General features: G+C 40.2%; 1 protein-coding gene across 6 annotated transcripts in view; it reads left to right on the forward strand.

The window, feature by feature from the left end:
• CAMKMT (calmodulin-lysine N-methyltransferase) overlaps positions 1–19,389 on the forward strand; it is a 411,053-nt gene that overhangs the window by 331,907 nt on the left and 59,757 nt on the right. For 5 of the 6 annotated variants that reach the window (XM_045445911.1, XM_045445906.1, XM_045445908.1 and 2 more), the window contains exons 4-6: positions 13,357–13,417; positions 15,615–15,669; positions 16,733–16,796. In XM_045445911.1, coding sequence (XP_045301867.1) covers positions 13,357–13,417; positions 15,615–15,669; positions 16,733–16,796 — 180 coding nt within the window. The remainder of the gene's footprint in view (positions 1–13,356; positions 13,418–15,614; positions 15,670–16,732; positions 16,797–19,389) is intronic. The other variant, XM_045445910.1, reaches the window with a different exon arrangement.

The raw sequence follows: 19,389 nt of genomic DNA on the forward strand, positions 1-19,389 counted from the left end.
TATTAACTGAGCGTTCATTTCTTCTATTGCCAAAATTCTTACACAAAACAAAAGAGCAGTTTTAGCACGTTATTGCTTAACTAGACATGAACAACTGACAGCAAGTGATAAGCCTGTCTGCTTTTCACAACTGGTAATCATTTTTGGAATAGATGTTTTAATATAGTTGAATATAAATTTTGTAATTTACATCTACAATGGTACGTAAATTTATAGATCCAGTTTGTTGCAGGAGAATGAAGGCTATAATCACAAAAGCCTTTCCCGGTGTTGTTTAATTTTTAATGACTATTTGAAAACTGGGGAAGGAAAATGAAATCAAATTCATTTCTTTAAAAAATACACAAAGGTGTTAAAGACAATCGTACAAGTTGGTTGGAGCCATTTGTAGATGGCCCTGACAGAGCAAGACCGCTGTGTTTACAGCCAGGACGTGCTTCGCACTCTATTTCTGCATTAGTTGCAGCGAGCTGCCCGAGTTTGGACAGCAGCAGAAATTTCTGGAGAGCAGACCGTCATGTTTCCTTTGTATCAATGAATGAGGATGAGCAGGGAGCCCGGAAGGACAGACCCAGGCCATTTTGCACAGCTGAGATTCTCTGCCAACTCATATATATATATATATATATATATATATATATATATATATATATGCCATCTGAACACTGAACACCACACGTTTACTTTCAGATAGAATGGCAGAGAGCGGTTTGTTTAAAGTGGGTTGAGACCGAACCTCAACACCCTCAGCACACAGAGATGTTGCCATATCTACCGCGTCAATTTGCCTAATGATGTTTTTCCTTTTGGAACTTGCTAATGGCAATTCCTGCCATAAGAAGGGGGAGGCGGGCTTTCTCTTTCCCCCACCCCCTCGCAGGCCTAAGAGGAGGAACTTGGAACGAAGGCAGTTTTGAAACCCTACGATGTGCACCTTCCAAACCACACTGCTCGATAAGTAAGTTCTGCCTAAAAAGCCTAATACCAGGGCCGTTTAATAGATGCACTTTGCTTTGGCACCTGTGACACGCACCCCCTGAATACCATTTTCTCTCCAGGGAGGCTTTCACAAATGCACAGAGCATGTAGTCTGCCTGGAGCACAAGGCTTTCCATTTGTTTGGAATTCAGTCTAAGCATTCACCTAGAAGTGAGATAAAGCCGGACCCCAAGGTAGAAAGCTGCTTCAGAAATCAAGTTCACAAATCATAGGTGACTAAGACGGGGTGGGGGGGTGCCGGGGTGGGGGGGTCTCACTCTACTTTTCTTTGGTGTGCCACGTAAGAAGTGTGCATCTGAGCTGGTGAAGTGACTCAGTGCCTAAGATAAGGAAAAATAACAATTATTTCTAATACTTAAACAATTTTTTTAATCTTTTTTTTTTTTTTTTTAGTTTGAGAGAGAGAGAATGAATCCCCAGCAGGCTCTGCACTGTCAGCACGGAGTCTGATACGGGGCTCGAACTCATGAGCCATGAGATCATGACCTGAGCCAAAATCAAGAGCTGGATGCTTAACTGACTGAGCCAGCCAGGCGCCCCCTAATACTTTCTTCTTTGTTCTACTTTGACACCTTGCTGCTTTCACATGACTTCAAGACACAACACAGTCCTATATTAAAAGGAAAAAGGGTGCTCTCCTTAAAATGATAGCCTGATCACTCCACTCTGAGGACACTGAGCACAGCAAGGTCTTGGTGGGGGGTGTTACTTAAAGTAAAACTGGCAATGAAAATCTCCCTGTTTTATTTCTCTTTCTTTTTCTTTGTGTCTTTCTTTGTCTTCTCTGTCTCTCTCTCTCTCTCTCTTTAACTATGAGGAGAATGTGCTGTTTCTAGGGGAACACAGGCCATGTTTCTTCTCTTGCTAGGAGCTCTCTCGGTGTTCCTTTGCCAGACATGACTGTTCTCACTTTCCGACATCCTCTCTGACCAATGGGGATGGAGCGTTTTCTGGTCTAAGCCCAGAAGGATTGCACTGGGAGATACTGTCCTACTTGTGCTTTGAGACTTCGGGAACATTTCTTCTGCCCCAAGGGTGGTTGGTACCCAGACAAGGAGAAAATAGGAGGAAAAAAATACGGTATTTATCTGAGAACCATGCTCAGTATTGGAGAGGAAAAATTCTACTCGAGGAGGTTGTTATTAATATGCTGGATTAACTAAATAAAAAAAAAAAAGCTATTGCCACCAGCATACAATGATAGAGCAGCCTCTTCTGAAGCTATGGGGTTGAATTAACAAAGGCAGTGCTAATTCAATTAAAATAGGTGATGAAGGTTTGACTTCTGAGACCATTTTGAATCCTAGCTAAAATATTTCCTGGCAAGGCTTTAGATTTGATACTATAGTACAAATAAAATATTTAAACTGATCGAATTTCTTTAAAATGTTGTGGGCTAGAGCCCAATGACCATTTTACAGGTTTCATTTGGAAACGCACAAATACAATGATCTATAGCCACTGGATTTAAGAGTTGGAAGAAGCCTCAGAAATCAATTTGACCCTTCCATTTTATTCTTGAAGCTAGAGCCCAAATATGATTTGTCCAAAGTCCTAAAATTAGTTATTGACAGCCATGAGAACTAGAAACTAGTTCCCTGGATTTCAGGACCAACCACGAGGGTTCGAGCAATACAGGGTAGTGATTAAGAAACAGGGCCCTGGAGGTTGAGCGAAGCCACTTCAGCTCTGTGTGCGTCAGCAAACCTCACTGTGCCCCTTAGCTGGCCGTAATGACAGTACATACCTTACGGGGCTGTTTTAAGGATTAAATGAGATAATCTATATAAAGCAAATAGCCCAGTGTTTGTGAAGCAGTGAGTGTCCAATTAGTGATGCTGCTAATTAATGGTAATAAAAACTAACACTAACAGCATTCATTAGAGTCAGATTACCTGCGTTCAAATTCTAACTTCATGACAAAATATCTGTCTGATTTGGGGGGAAGGCTTTCATAACCTCTCCGTCCCTTGATTTCCTCGTATACCGCTTAGTATACAAGGATACTTAGCATTCGATAAATGTTGGAACGTCACGGGGCAGGCGTCCACCAGCTCGCTGTACCCGACTACGCAGACATTCCCTTTCATCCAGATGGACCCGTGTTCTCTGTGACCTGGCTCCACAAAACAGGGAGGCCTGCACTTGTAATTTATTGTTCAGAACAAGTCTGTTAATGGGTCAGAGCAGGAAGACAATTAAAATTTATTTTAATTTTTTTAATGATTATTTATTTTTGAGAGCGAGAAAGAGCGCGAGCAGGGGAGGAGCAGAGAGAGAGAGAGGGAGACACAGAATCTGAAACAGGCTCCAGGCTCTGAGCTGTCAGCACAGAGCCGGACGCGGGGATCGAACTCACAAACCGTGAGATCATGGCCTGAGCCCAAGTCAGTCACTCAACCGACTGAGCCACCCAGGTGCCCCGGGTTGTTTTTTTTTTTAATATAATTTATTGTCAAATTGGTTTCCATACAACACCCAGTGCTCATCCCAACAAGTGCCCTCCTCCATGGAGGCTTAGAAAGTTTAAGAAGCTTGCCCAAGGTCACACAACCGTCAGAGCCAGTCCTCAAACTGGACTCTGAAGTCTGGAGCATGAAATCTGGTTTTTTATTACAACTTTTTATAGCTTGAAGTCCTCCTAGGCATAATCTGGCCCAAGCCTAGATTCTTGGGGATGAGGATACTGAAGTTCAGAAAGGCTAAATCACTTCCCAATATCACATAGCTTATCAGTGCCAGAGCCAGAATAAGCTGGTGTTTATTCTAGCTGGTGTTTTTGTACCATGAACCCGGCCTCCTCGGTTCATATGAAATTGAAAGAAAATCCTATATGCATTTGCTGTGCGTCACCCACCTACTTACTAATCCATGACACAAACCTAAGTCATATCTGACACTTTCCTCTCTCTTACCATCCCCTCCATCTAATTAACTACTAAGTCTTGTCAGTGTACTTTCTGAATATAGCTCATATCTTCCCACTTGTCTTCATCTCTGCTAACCATCACCCAGGCCACTGTCAGTGCTCACCTAGGTCATTGTGGTAGCCTCCTACCCAGTTTCTCGCTGCCTCCTCTTGCCCCTCTTCAATATGTTTTCTTTAGAGTAATCTAAAATCTTCTAAGATGTAAGTCTGATCATACCACTCTGCTGCTTAAAATGTATTATTTATATTAAGGCGCAATTTGCAAATCTTAACTTGGCTTTGAGCCTGTGGCATCTGGCCCCTGACCACACCTCCAATCTCGCCTGGTACTGCTGTCTTCCTTTCTCATATATTCTGCAGCTCCACTGACCCTGTTTCCATTCCTAGAATATCGAACTGTTCTCCTCTTCAAAGCTTTAGCTCATGGGGCTTCCTTACTATGGACCATTCCCTTCATCTGTCCCCTTCTCCCTGCCCTACTTGGCTTTTCATGCCATCTCTGCAGGGAAGTGTTCCCTGATGGACTCCTCGCAACCTCCCTTCCAGCCAAGTCAGGTCTCCTATGATATGTTTTCAGAAGTACCCTCTATTTTTCCAACATAGCCTTTATTATAATTATACTTAGGCACATTAATTGTGTAATTATTTATTTAGTATCTCCTCTAACTAGACGGAAGCTCCAGTTACCAGGCTGTCTCATTCTCTGCCGATCCACAGGGCCTGAGATGTAGGAGGTGCCCCCAAAATATTTATGGAGCATTCTGTAGTCCTCTTTTGGATTTCCACTCTGGGTGAAAATATTAGTGACAAAGCAGAAATGTTTAAGGAAGAGGAGTCAGAGTATAAACACCGAAAACAGTCCAAGAGATTTACCTACCCATTCCACATTAGCTGATTTTCATTTTCGTAACACCTGCCAGTGTGCTTCTTCTTCCAGAAGAGTCAACAGCTTAGCTAAGGGTGTGCTGGCCTCCTCTCAGATTTGAGAGAGGCTTTACTTCTGACTCCTGTGTAATAGACGTGACCCTTTCATTTGAGGAGGGTAAAGAAAGCTGCTGCTTGGGTGCCTTATCAGCTGATGAGAGGAAAGCCATCTCTCTGCTTCACGAGCTGGGTGTGTTGTCCCCATGGGCCAAGTACAAGCTGTTAGAGTGAGAAGCAAGAGTCAGCAGTGCCATGGGTCCAGTGCCATCTGGCAGAGTCTTAGGACTTTCCTTTAACGTGAACTCTGGGGAAGCAAAAAGCTCTCAGATGCAAGTGATCTAGGAGGACCCACGCTCAGTTAGAGACTCCTATCTCTTATCATCCACATAGTTAGTTTCAAGATTTGTTCAGCCCTCAGGTTAATAATGGATTTATTGTTTGTTTCCAGACTAACTATAAAAGTTGGCATTTAAAATAATTCTAAACTAGCTACTTAACCCACAACAAAAAAGTAATTGCATACATAAAATAGATCGCATTGGCAATTTCCCCCCTCATTATTGCTACATGGATAGCTAGTTTTTCTTATTTTAGTGTTGGCTGGCTACAGCTTTCTGAAGTTTGTCATATCCAGCAGGCCCCGTTCTGACAGAAGCATCTGCAGGGAACCAATCCTTTGTTTGAAAGAAAATGGAATGAAATCAAATGACCATGGAAACCCAAGTATAATATAGTATTCTTTTTTTTTCTTCCAAACAGAGCTCTTGTTTAACTAATGCTTTTATGGAGGCCCAGTGGATGAAGGAAGACTTTTCTCCTATGAGTTAAATGAATTCAATTTATATAGAAAGCACTAAGGCGTAGAGAACTATATGCCTTCAAATAACTTTTAAGGGAGTATCCTAATTCATGACATGTGTTTAGGAAACAAGTTATCTAGAATAAGTCATTAATTAAAATATGTTGTGGTGCTTTTTAGGGGATCAATGCTTTAACTACTCTAAATGCCACTTTGGTCATTCTTCTCTGTCTCAATGGGTGATGTCAAGAATATAGCAGAAATGCCTATAATTGATTGATAGAGTCCTACAGTATTATTAATGGACTATAAAAATCTTGAGCATAAGAAAAACCTCCCCATTCATGTCATTGGCTTGTATGTCCTCCTAAAATTTAGGGGTGCCTGGGTGGCTCAGTCAGTTAAGCATACAACTGTTGATTTAGGCTAAGGTCATGGTCTCGTGGTTCATGGGTTCAAGCCCTGCATCTAGCTCTGCACTGGTGGTGCAGAGGCTGCTTGGGACTCTTTAACTTTCTCCCTCTCTCTCTGCCCCTGTCTCTTTCTCTCTCAAAGTAAATAAATAAACATTAAAAAAAATTTTTTTTTTTAATTTGTCCTCATCACTTTTCCAATGAGTTTCTCTCTGTTGCATGAAGTCCTTCTAGTCACTGTTCTCCTGGGATGCATACTGAAACCCCACGACTCAGACCTTAAAGCATTTATACTAAAATGTACCTTATGAGAGAAAAGAACCGTTACTATATGTCTTGGGTTCCAGAATTATCCCACAAGCAGTTACTTTCAAAAGACCAGACATTTCTGGATTTCAGGTAAACATGGGGGTTGAACAATGCGTTAAAATCACTTCCTTCGAGAAACTGTACTAAACCACTATAGAGAGATGTTTTTAAGACCTAAACACACAAGGATGATAGAATGAGGGGACATATAACAACATAATTTTGGAACCTGGGAAGCAGGTGGATGAGAAGTCACTGACTTAGCAGATTTGAGAAAGCCAGCAGTTGAGAAAGCTGAGAAGCAAACCAATTCATACATCTGAAACTTTGAAAGGCTCAGAAATTGGGGCAATTGTAAAAGTAGGAGTTGAAGGGGGCTAAAATAAGGAAGACTGATTGAAAGCTGTTTATAAAGCAGTTACATCCCTATCCCAGTCTGCTGAGTAACTTCCTCTTCTGTACCCCCAGTGGAAGAGATTTGTTCTCTGGAGAGGGCTAAACTGAAGGGTTTTAGATTAAGGAACACCAGGCACAGTTGAAATCAGAGAGAGTACCAAAAGCAGGCTGGAAGGATTGGGTGAGCATACACAGAGCCACCCACACTCCACTCCGTGCCCACCCATTCAGCCGTCTTCATCTCCAACCAGCTTTTTATCTTTCTATGATTATGTTTAAGCAAACAACAAAGAATTACCAGCTATCTGAGGAAAGCTTTTAATGTGACAGGTACCCAAATCAATGAACATCAGCAAAAACAAACACACAAACAAAACCAACAGCATGAAGAAAACAGACTATGTAAGGATCAGAAAACCTAAAAGAAACTAATTAATATTGTCAAATAATTTTTTAAAAGATTGCATTCTTGAAACAAGAGTAAGATGTTCTAAAAAAGAAATATTCAGAGAACTACCAACAACAATAGCATAAATGAAAAGAACAATAAAAGGGTTGGGAGATAAAGTTGAGGAAATTTCCAAGAAAGTAGAAAACAATGAGAACTAGAAAGCAGGGAAGAATAGATAAGAAAATTAGAGGATGAGTTCAGGAGATTCAACATCCAAATAGCAAGAGTTCCAGAGAAAAAGGACAGGTAAAAATGGGTCAGGAAATCATCAACGGAACTTCCCAAAAAACTTTAGAGGATCTGAGAACATCCAGTTTCCAGGTTGAAATTACCCACTGAATCCTGAAAAATTCCCAAACATTTACTTCCCACACACTTTTTCAAAGAAACTACTGGAGGATATGTTGCATTAAAATGAGGAAGGAAACCAAGAGAAGAAGACAAAGGATAGAGAAACAAGAGATGAGATACAGCAAAAGGGCAAAAGAGAGCCTGGAATGATAGTGAAGACTGATTCTAGGGGATCAGCTGTGCACCATGCATAGGGCGCATTCGTTCCAGACAAAGGCAGATCAGAAGGCACCAGGAGAGATTTCCTCATGAGGTTGATAAAATACCTGATGTGAGGCCACCTGGATGGCTCAGTGAGTGTCCAACTTTTGGTATTGGCTCAGGTCATGATCTCATGCTTCATGGGATCCAGCCCCACGTCAGGCTCTGCATTGACAGTGCGGAACCTGCTTGGAGTTTTCTTTCTCCTTCTCTCTCTCTGCCCTTCCCCTGCTTGTGTGCTTGTGCCTTCTCTGTCTCTCTCTCTCCCCTCCCCCCCCCATAAATAAATAAACTTAAAAAAAAAAAAAGAATACCTGATGTGAATGAATGTACTGAGAGGGGAAATTGACAACTGGATTTTGAGATTGAGTAAAAATCTTAGCAAATGAGAAAAAAAATGGACAATTATAAACTCCACAGGAAAGAAAATTGTACATGAGAGGGAAAGCAATCATAGTTTACTACATGGCTCAGTATTATTTCATGGCCATAAGGGAATTGACAAAGAGTAGTGATCTTCCCAAAATTATAATATATCTATGATAGGAAGACGGTGATAGTGGATGGATAAGGAGCATGGTGTGTGTGGCATGGGGAGAGGCGTATAGATGAAAGTGAAAAATGCTTATCTTCCATAGTGGGGGTCAATAGATTTTGCCTGAAACTGAAAAATCAAGAAGTAACAATACACACATATGTTGAAATATGGAAATAATTGCCAGAAGCATCAACTAAAAGAATTAGAAGTACTAGTTTCTGAGAAAGGAGAAAGACTGGGTCAGAGGGGATGGGTCCTGCTGTTTGTCTTGATCATTCTCATGGAACTCAATGGCTCTTTAAACTCTGGATAAGTTCTTTAAAAATAAAATCCTTTAGGGGCACCTGGATGGCTCAGTCAGTTAAGTGTCCTGACTCTTGGTTTTGGCTCAGGTCATGATCTCATGTTTTGTGATTCGAGCCCCGCTGTAAGCGCAGAGCCTGCTTGGGATTCTCTCTCTCCCTCTCTCTCTGCCTCTCCCCTGCTCACTCTCCCCCACCCTCTCTCCCAAAATAAATAAAGAGGGGTGTCTGGGTAGCTTAGTCAGTTGAGCGTCCAACTTCGGCTCAGGTCATGATCTCACAGTTCATGAGTTCGAGCCCCGCGTCGGGGTCTGTGCTGACAGCTCGGAGCCTGGAGCCTGCTTCGGATTCTGTGTCTCCCTCTCTCTGCCCCTTCCCCGCTCATGCTCTGTCTCTCTCTGTCTCTCAAAAATGAATAAACGTTTAAAAAAAATTTTTTTTAGCAAAATAAATAAACTTAAAAAATTTCTTTAAAAAAGAGACCACTGTTTCCACAAATAGGAATGAGAAAACTTTTTTAAATAATGACATTCCACATTTAAATAATTCACATACCACACAGTTCACTCAGTGGTTTTTAGTATATTCACAGAGTTGTGGAACCATCACCACAATCAATTCTAGAATATTTCATCACTGGTAAAAGGTCACTCCACATTTACTCTCAACCATCCCAGCCCTAGACAACCACCACTCTATATTGTGTCTATGAATTTGCCTATTCTAGGCATTTCATGTAAATGAAAACATGTAGGCACATGGTTCTTTGCTTTGGGATTCTTTCACTTAGCATAATGTTTTCATGTTCCGTCTGTGTTGTAGTAGCATGAATCAATACTTTATGTCTTAATTGCCAAGTAATAGTCCATTGCATGGCCATAGCATATTTTACTTATGTGCTTATTAGTTGATACGCGTTTGAGTTGTTTCTGCTTTTTGGCTATTAGGAAGAATGCTGCTACATGTACATGAGTACAGATTTTTGTGTGGACCTATTTTCTATTCTCTTGAGTCCATTCCTAGGAATGGAATTATTGGGCCATATGTTAACTCTATATTTAAGTTTTTGGTGAGCTGCTAGACTGTTTTCTAAAGTGGCTTTACCATTTTACATAATTTCTCCTCATCTCCGCCAACATTTGCTATCGTCTGACTCTTTGGTTATAGCCATCCTAGAAGGTGTGATGTGGTATCTCATTGTGGTTTTGATGTGCACTGAGATCACTTTCAAAAGCTTAATACATTCGCAAAGATAAAATACGTTGTCAAAATCTCATCGGCAAGGCTTTGAGGAAGTAAACACTCTTATTTGGAGGTATATTTTGGTACAAATTTAGGGGAGGAGAGTTTGATATATCACAATGTGATATGTACTTAGCTTTTGACCAGATTTCCCATTTCTGGGCATTTGACCTATGGAGAAAAACCACATTTGGGGCAAAAAATGTGTCTTCGTTGTACCACGGTTTATAATCTCATTATATCAAGAACTCAAAATAACTTCTATCAAGAGGAAACTAGCTAAATAAATTATGATGCAGACATAAAATCCCTAGGAAGCCTTTAAACACAATGATGTGGGGTGCCTGGGCAGCTCAGTCAGTTGAGCCTCCAACTTCAGCTTAGATCATGATCTCACAGTTCGTGGATTCCAGCCCCGCGTCTGGCTTTGTGCTGACAGCATGGAGCCTGCTTCGGATTTTCTGTCTCCCTCTCTATCTGCCCCTCCCCCATTTGTGCGCACTCCCTCTCAAAAATAATCATTAAAAAAATTTTTTTTAAATGTTTTTTAACATGTATTTTTGAGAGACAGAGAGAGACAGAACACAAGCAGGGGAGGGGCCGAGAAACAGGGAGACACAGAATCCGAAGCAGGCTCCAGGCTCTGAGCTGTCAGCACAGAGCCTGACAGGGGGCTTGAACCTACCAGCCGTGAGATCATGACCTGAGCCGAAGTCAGACCCTTAACTGACTGAGTCACCTAGACGCCCCAAAATTTTTTTTAAAAATTATGATGCAAGTAGATTTTTATTGTCATGAGAAGTTGTCCATCACATATTGAGTGGGGCAGAATCAGATTGCCAAATACCTGCACGATAAGATGCCATTTGTGTAAAATATCTTTGTGCTTGGAGAGCTTTTTTTTTTTTAATTTTTTTTTTACATTTATCTATTTTTGATAGACAGAGAGAGACAGAGCACAAGTTGGGGAGGGGCAGAGAGAGAAGGAGACACAGAATCTGAAGCAGGCTCCAGGCTCTGAGCTGTCAGCACAGAGCCTGATGCGGGGCTCGAACTCACCAGTGCCATGAGATCATGACCTGAGGTGAAGTCGGATGCCCAACCGACTGAGCCACCCAGGCGCCCCTGCTTGGAGAGCTTTTTATGGAATGATGTCCAAAATGATACTAGGGGTTCTATAGCAGCGGTGGAATTTTAGGTGATTTTATTAACTTTTTCTACATATTTTTGTATTTAATTTAGTTAAAAATCAACCTCTATAATTTTTTGAGAAAATTATAAAACTCTCTTGAAAGACTATGCATTTTAGAAGTCACATTTTTGTACTTAATCAAAGCTTGAATTTTAGTTAAATACCCTTCCCCTATCATTATTTTTTAAAACCTCAAAACCATCTACTAAAGGCATAAAGAAATTTATTATTCTGGTGATTATACGCACATGGTGTAGAATACTGTCTTGGGCTCTTCCTTTGGAAAATTTTATTATGTGCTGTAGTCTTTATGGAGTTCTTTTTATGTGGAGGTATGCCAGGTATTAAGGACTTTGGGGTGTGGCAACGTTCACGGGCAGGAGCAGGACATAAATGTTCTCCACCTGTTCTGTCATTGGGATCATTGTCTGGGGTCCACATATTCTCTCTTCTACTCTTTTGTCCCCCTTCTCAGGAGAATAACATTATTTTTTTAATGTTTTATTTATTTTTGAGAGAGAGAGCTCGTACATGCGTGCAAGCAAGCGGGGGAGGGGCAGAGAGAGAGAGGGAGACAGAGGATCCAAAGCCGGCTCTGCACTGACAGCAGAGAGCCTGATGCGGGGCTCGAACCCAAGAGCCGTGAGATCATGACCTGAGCCGCAGTTGGATGCTTAACCGACTGAGCCGCTTGGGTGCCCCAGGAGAGTCACATTTGACGATGAATTTTTCTTGGAGCTCATTATAAGTTAGGAACTGTTCTACATACATATCGTGTATTTTATGTATTTAATTCTCACAGCAATTCTGTGAAATTGATACTACAATTACATTATTTTACAGATGAGGAACCTGAGGCACAGAGAGGTTAAGTAAACTACCCAATGTTACTCAGCTAGGGCATGCAGTCCAACATGCTGGGAGTGGAGCCCAACAAGTCTGGTTCCAAAGCACCTGTGGTCTTAACTGCCCTACTCCACTGCCTTTCTGACTTTCCTCATAAATACGACTCCAACGCCTCTTGCTGGGGACCTTGTTCTCTCCCAAACTGTTGTTTCTACTAGACATACCATGGAGGCTGAACTTGTTGAGCGCACTTGACTGGACTCTCCTGCAGCACATGCTTCTGTGGGGTCACTGTCTTTGCTGTCCCTATATTTACCCATTGATTCCCTTAGGCTTTTACTTACCATTTCTTTGCCATCCTCTTTTCTGAAATGTTCGGATTTCTCACTCTTTGAAGCTGGAGATGCAGCTGGGAGAGAAAAAAAATTTAATGCTCATTAGGTGTTTCAGCTTTGCATCCAGACCCATTAGAAGAGCGTTCAGTGCTAAGGCGGTGAACATTCACTGCTCTTCCTCGGGAAGGCAGAGCCTTCTCAACCTCAGGCAGAGCGAGATGCTGGTGCCCTGCCTGCCTGAGCTTTGAGTCTGGCCCCTTGGGGAAAACATAAGACCATGGTTAATTCTGATCATAGGGGTGATTCACATTCATTGTGAAAATCTTTGGAAAATATAAAAAAGTGTAAAGGAAACACATTGAAAGCACTTGCAGCCCTACCATCCTGTGATAATCACTAGAAACTGTCATTTCCATGCTTGTCTTTTTATTTTTAAGGAATTCACATTCATTCATGAAGACTATATAAGTCGTCAAAATAAATGACTTCTAAGAGATGATTTTAGAAAATGCCCATACATGGACTTTAGTGGGGAGGATTATTGTTAAATTTAAAGGTGTGCCAAAAGTTGGTGAAATTTAAAGTTCTTAATTTTAATCTCCAGTTTGATATTTCTAATTGCAGAAAGGAAATCATTGTGCATGTTTGAAAAGATTAGGATGGAATCAAAGAAAAAAGTATAATGACCTCTGGGGTTTTTCTTCGCTCCTTGCAAGTGATTTTTTCATTTATTTTTGCCTCATATGGGCTGCATAAATAGTAGGTATTCAACTGATGCTTATGGATTGCCTGAGAAGAATGTTCACGTGTACAAGATGATCTACCTGAAATCCCATTAAAACTGAACTTTTAATATTTGTAATTTGATTGTTATTGTTTTTGCTCTCTTATTGTGATTGAAACGTAGTAAAATCTATTTAGGATATTTTACTGTTTATCTGGGAAGGGAGCTATAATCAACAACAAAAGAAACCCATGTGATATGACATATTACAAGTAATAATTATGTTAAGTTTGGTTCAGGTGGAAATACCTTGTGCTGAACATTATTTTTAGAAGCAATTTCTTACGAGAATGATTATAGAACAGACTCCTATAATCAAAAAGTGTATCCTCTTGTGTTTTCCAGGCATCTGGCCATCTGAAGAGGTTTTGGCTTACTACTGCCTCAAGCACAGTCATATATTCAGGTACAAAGCTGCACTTAAAAAGATATTTTTTAGTCCCTTGTGGATATTGTATCTGCATGTTAACGATTGCCATGATTGCATTCTTCAAATTAAGTTGTTAGAAACATATAAAAAAGAAAGAGAGAAAAGAAGGAAAAAGGAAAAAAAGGAAGGAGGGAAGGAAGGAAAGAAGGAAGGAAGGAAAGAAGGAAGGAAGGAAGGAAGGAAGGAAGGAAGGAAGGAAGGAAGGAAGGAAAAGAAAAGAAAGAAAAAGAAGGAAAGAAAGAAAGAAAGAAAAGAAAGAAAGAAAAGAAAGAAAGAAAGAAAAAGAAAAGAAGGAAGAAAGAAAGAAAGAAAGAAAAAAAGAAAAGAAAAAAAGTTCATGGTGAAAACATGTTGCTTCTGAAAAAGAAATCTGAATTGCCTTTGGGTACTAATATTGCACAGCAAGCTTTTTGCTATATGTCAAAGGCTTTTGATTTCCACTCAAGGCATTTTATTTCACTTTGATTTTGGGGAAACAAAAGTGAAGCTCCAATCAATCCTTACTGATTGTGAAGGTCAAAAAAAAAAAAAAGAAAAGAAAAGAAAGAAAAAAAAACAAACCACAATAAGGACATTCTTTAAACTTCTGCTAGGGAAATCATTGCAGAATATTTGATAAATATATACCCCACAGCTCTTATTTAAAGATGCCATCCCACCCCTGGTTTTAAAGGTATTTTATATACCTAACAATATGTATTTGTAAAATATAAATTACTATTACAGACTCATGCTACGGAAATAACTGTTTTCAATTGTCAGTGTGCATTATAGATTAAACCCATGGATGGGATTTAGGAAAGAGGGGGGAAAAACCTCCTTTTATTTAAAAATTCTAAAGATGTTTGGTAGACCCAGAAAATACAGGTTTTTCATTTTAATTCTCATTTAATAAAAGTCATCTAATATATACTCCCTGAATAGCCCATTATGATTCCAGACCAGTCACTAGAGATCATGGTGTGTGTTTTAACAATATGTACTTACAAGATTGGGTCAATAATATGTATTTTTTGAAGCTCCGTGGCCCATATTTACCAACCAGTCTATAATTGCTTTGAACAACTAAATGCCCATTAAGTGCATTTCGGAATATGAACATCCTCGTTTGGCCTCTTCTCTTCCTCTTCCCCCTCTTTGCACCTCTCCCTCCCTTTCAGTTCTCTCTCTCTCTCTCTCTCTTTTTCTTTTCCCCTGTGGAGGTGATAAACTTCCCAACCTGGGAAGATGCAACAATCTTAAGGGTTTAAGCATATAAAATAACAGCAGGGCAGTATTGAATTTGGGCCACAAAGCTGCCCTGGGAGTCCGGCATTTGGCTCTTCTCGCTGTGCTTAAGCTTGACTGGAGCTCCAATCATCGAGCTGTGGGCCAGGGCAAGAATGTCACACGTTGAGGGCTAATATGTAGGCACAAAGGGGAAGGTGAGTGCCGAGTGCCACCCTAGACTGTCCGCTTTAACTCTGAACCGCTTTACTTTGGAGCGGCGAAGTCAGAGCCCGGTCATTACTTTAGCCCGGGTTCGCTGGCTTAACCATATTATGCCCCTGCATTGTTTATTCACTGTGTTGTGTTGGGGTCAGTTGTGATTTAAGTGTTAATTGCTAAATGCTCTTTGTGTAATTGTTCTTTATGGGGGCGGTTCGGCTTTCCAAAATGTTTCAGTTTGGTTTCCTTTTTTTTTTTTTAAATTCCAGATTGCATTTATTTGTGTGTGTGTGTTGTGTGTGTGTGACTATAACATAGGTATATACACACTCATATATGTTCTTCATTTACTTGTCTAACTGTTTTTGAAGGAATGAATGTGGATTAACAGTGTTATCCTTTCCTAACAATTATCTTTCGCTACTCTAGCTAGTTTAGTTCTAAAAGACAGCGCCATTGACAAGGGAAAAAAAGGGAACCTTCTCAGATTTTTCAGCTCAGCGGTGGTAATGTTGCAGTGAACACTAATGAGGGAACCCCCACTGATTTGCCTGCTTTGTGACTTTTCTATTTCATAATTATTTTTAAAACGCAAAGCAACATGAGGTAGCCTAGTCATGTCTCTACAACTTCCTGGTAGTGCCGTTCTTACTGCAGATGGCAATTTGTTCTTGTAACATATATATCTCTCTGACCATTTTCATCTAATTTGTATGGGTTCTACCATTTCTTTTCTCTCTTTCAGGGACCTTGCTGTGTGTGAGCTAGGGGGTGGCATGACATGCTTGGCTGGGCTCATGGTAGGTCTTTTCTCAATTCCAATCCCATTCAGAGGGAGGAACAAAAGGAAAAATGTTCCAGGGCCTCCAACTGCTGGGTCAGAGAACCGTCAACAGCATCAGCTGCGGTCAAGCTGCCGGGTCTTGAGAGACCTTCTAGATTGACTTACTTTCGGATCATATTGATTTTATGGTTGCCTCGATGAGCAGAAACATTTTACCTCAGTGTAGTCAATATCGCTTGTTGTGACATTCCAGGCCTCGCGCAGTCTTTCTTTGCCATAGCGAAAGCATTTTTTTTTTTTTTTTTCAGATTATAGTCCCATTTGCTAAGATACAGGAATAGCCCGGCGAATCACAGTTGGAGCACCATGATATAGCTGCTAATGTTTTGCCTGCATTATTACACCAACAAACATGATCCAGAGCGCTCAGTAATTAGATTCTTTTGAATTAGATTGGCCATTCAGGAACGTCGTTCCCCATTCTCTGGGTTCTGAGTCATGTATTCAGGAGATATTATGTAGCAGCACAGTGCATTAGACAAGTTTTTATGTCTCTACAAATAAAAGCATATTGTTACACTGATTGGCATTTGACAAACCTGTCGCTCTTACACAATGTGTCGAGGTTACAGCCCAATGTGCGAGCATGTCAAAGCTCACAAAAAAATTACCCTCACAAAGCCATCTGCCTGCAATGCAAAGTTATATGAAGGGCATCAGGCAGTCAGACAGAAGCGAGCTGAAAGGCAGAGTGACAGACAGCCTTGTATGATGGCTCTACTAGATAAACAGAAGCCCACAAATGAAAGCCTCTCAGAATACCATCATCCGCTGTCACAATGCAATTACCGAACAGAATGATAGCAAGATAGAGGCTCCCGCAAATGGAATGATAAAAGTATTGACTGATTTGATTGAATGATTAAAATAATGCAGACATAAAATGGAAAAAGATTGAAGATTGTTACAGAGGAATAGGTGAGGAAGCATGATACTGAAGGCTTGTCATTCCTGTCTTCACTTCCACACAGACAAGCATATTTGCTCATTGTTTGCTGTGCTCCTTTTTTTTTTTTCAGGTTGCTATTTCTGCAGATGTCAAAGAAGTTCTGTTAACTGATGGGAATGAAAAGGCCATCAGAAGTATCCTTATTCAGATAGAAAACGGGTTTGTTGTGCTCATTCCCTTTTCCCGGCTGAGTAACAATTGATATAAAGAAAGACAGCATGGGGTATTAAAAGAGAATTCCCCCCACACACATGATAAGTAATTAAGAAAAAGTAGAGATATATGGGATTCATTGGATACGACTGTTTTTTTTTTTTTTTCTTTCATCTCGATAGATTTTTACAGTCACTTCTTGTTAAAGGAGCCTATGATTTGTGGACCTCTCAAGGCAATAAGAGCATTTGTTTCATAATAATTTCCAGGCATTCTTGTCCTTTTATTTCCACGGAAGTTTCCCAGGATAAAAGAAACAACTGAATATTTATTATATTGGATATTGCTTGCAAAAATTAACATCCAGCTTCATGTTCACTGTGACCTTTCTTGCGTTTGATACTGAACGTTATGTGCTAAGTAGCACGGTACCTACTCTCATTGCTAAGGGGTTACCTGTATCTCCCCATTGGAAACAGCTATCAGTCTTTCATTATTTCCTCTTATTTAGGATTATAAAAGCTATCTCTTTTTTTTTTTCTGCTATGCTGTTACAGTTCAAACCCCATTATATTAGATTATGCTTTACCAATATGTACACAGAGTTCGTGAAAATTGAACTGTACTTTAACTAAGAAAGCAAGCATAATTTGTGGCTACTTTAGCAATCGAGCTGACTTGTTCAGGAGCAGTTAACAGCCGTTAGAAATTGAGAGGCAAAGTGGAAGGTATATTTGCTTTGGATTTTTTTTGGTGTGCCTTACATTTGCATCATGAAGGAGGCAATCTACTTACGTGAATTCTAGACCCCTAAAATGCCAAAGCACTTTTGATTTTTGTGGCCTCTTACATAAAGCCTGTTTTCGATTTTCTTTTTCTACCCCTGCTATGTAATTTTTTTTTTTTTTTTTAAACAAAACTTGCAGCAGCTCTATCAGGCTGCTCGAACAGGAGAAAGGGGATGTAAGAAACACAGTAGCTAATATTGTTCCGCAGCACCTTCTGTGCTCTACAGAGCCCCACCCAGCTAATTGCTTGACAGACTTTAAAAAAAAAAAAAAAAAAATTCGGGAAGGAAAAACAGCCAATCACAATCTTGGCCTTTCACACAAGGGAAAGAGATCACAAAAGGTGCTTCCTTTTTTAAGATGCAGGATTTTAATCATGATCTTCAGACTGTCGCAAGTTTCTCAAAATATCCCCGGAGATGAGCCTGTGCTGTTTCATTCACTCTGCTTTATTCTGAGTTATGCCTTGCACTGTATCATTTCACTGTGCTCCTCCTTCGCATGTCAGGGAACACAGACAGTGAGATGAAGTCAGGTATGCTGGCTCAGCCCCAGTGGATGTTCCCCCACCCCCCTTGGGGGTGGGGGTGGGGAAAGGAGGATTATTGGACAAGAGAGGGTCAGTTTAGCCACAGAAACTTTCAGGTTGGGCCCGGCAACCCAAGGTTTTCCTCCAAGTCAGCAGGTGTCTCATTTAATAAAGTCAGAAACAAATTCGAACTTTTATCAAACTATAAGAACATCTGTAGTCAGCATGTAAATTTAATCGTGCTAAAATTATTATAGAGCTAAAGTACAGAGCTTCCAAAGAAGGGAAGCAATGCTAATGTCATTAATTAACACACCTTTGCTTTAAACAGCAAAGATGCCATGCCAGCTCTTGAAACCGGAGAGGAAAAATCTTAGATTCTGTATTCACTCTGCTGGCCTTTCAAGGAAATGATTGGTACAGCCCCCTCCCAAGAAAATGGATTTTTAACATTTGGTCCTCAGAAGCTCAGCCCTGAGAGTGCTTTATTGTGCTGGGTTTTACAATGGGTTTAATATAGCGGGGTGCCAAAGGGCAGGAGGGGAAGAACTTTACAATGTAGATAAAGTAGGTCCTTTCAGGATGCAGACCAAAACTCGTAGTGTGTTTTATTTCATCTCTCAGGACTTTCCTGATGGAGTTCAGTTTTTATCATGCAGCTGTTCTGTGTGTGTGCCTTTTTCTTTTGTAACTAGATCTAATTTTTTTTTAATTAAGAGAAAAAAGCATGCATAAAGCCTTAAAAATTGGCAATGTGTTTCTCCTGCTTTTAATACCGATGTTATTCTCGATTTGCTAACAGAGCTTACAATTGGCATTCGTTGTAAGCTGTTTTCCTGAATAGGGTTAATATGAATGAATTTTTTTTTTTCTATTTGTGTGCCCACTTTCTGTGAGAATAACTAATTTACTGAATCACATACTGTTGATGCATATAGATCGAAACAAATTCATTTAAAAATTACTGTTTACATCTTTCCTTTAAAATTTTAGGAAGCCTAAATTATATACCAGTTGTAGGATATTATCCAAAAATTACTTTCTAAAAAGTAAAAGTGGATGTCAACAAAAAAAAGGGGGGGGGGGAGAAACATTGCCAGAAGCCAGGAAATCTCTAAGCAAAGCTGCTAATTATTCTTAATGGGCAAGATGAGCACATTAAGAAACAAATGAATACATCAGTGAAATGTAATTGAAAATCGACCTGGCAATCGCACATCACATCTGAGTATTGGCCTGTATATTATTCTCATCATT

The sequence above is a fragment of the Leopardus geoffroyi genome, chromosome A3 (genome assembly GCF_018350155.1).
Source record: "Leopardus geoffroyi isolate Oge1 chromosome A3, O.geoffroyi_Oge1_pat1.0, whole genome shotgun sequence".
Taxonomy (NCBI): Eukaryota; Metazoa; Chordata; class Mammalia; order Carnivora; family Felidae; genus Leopardus; species Leopardus geoffroyi.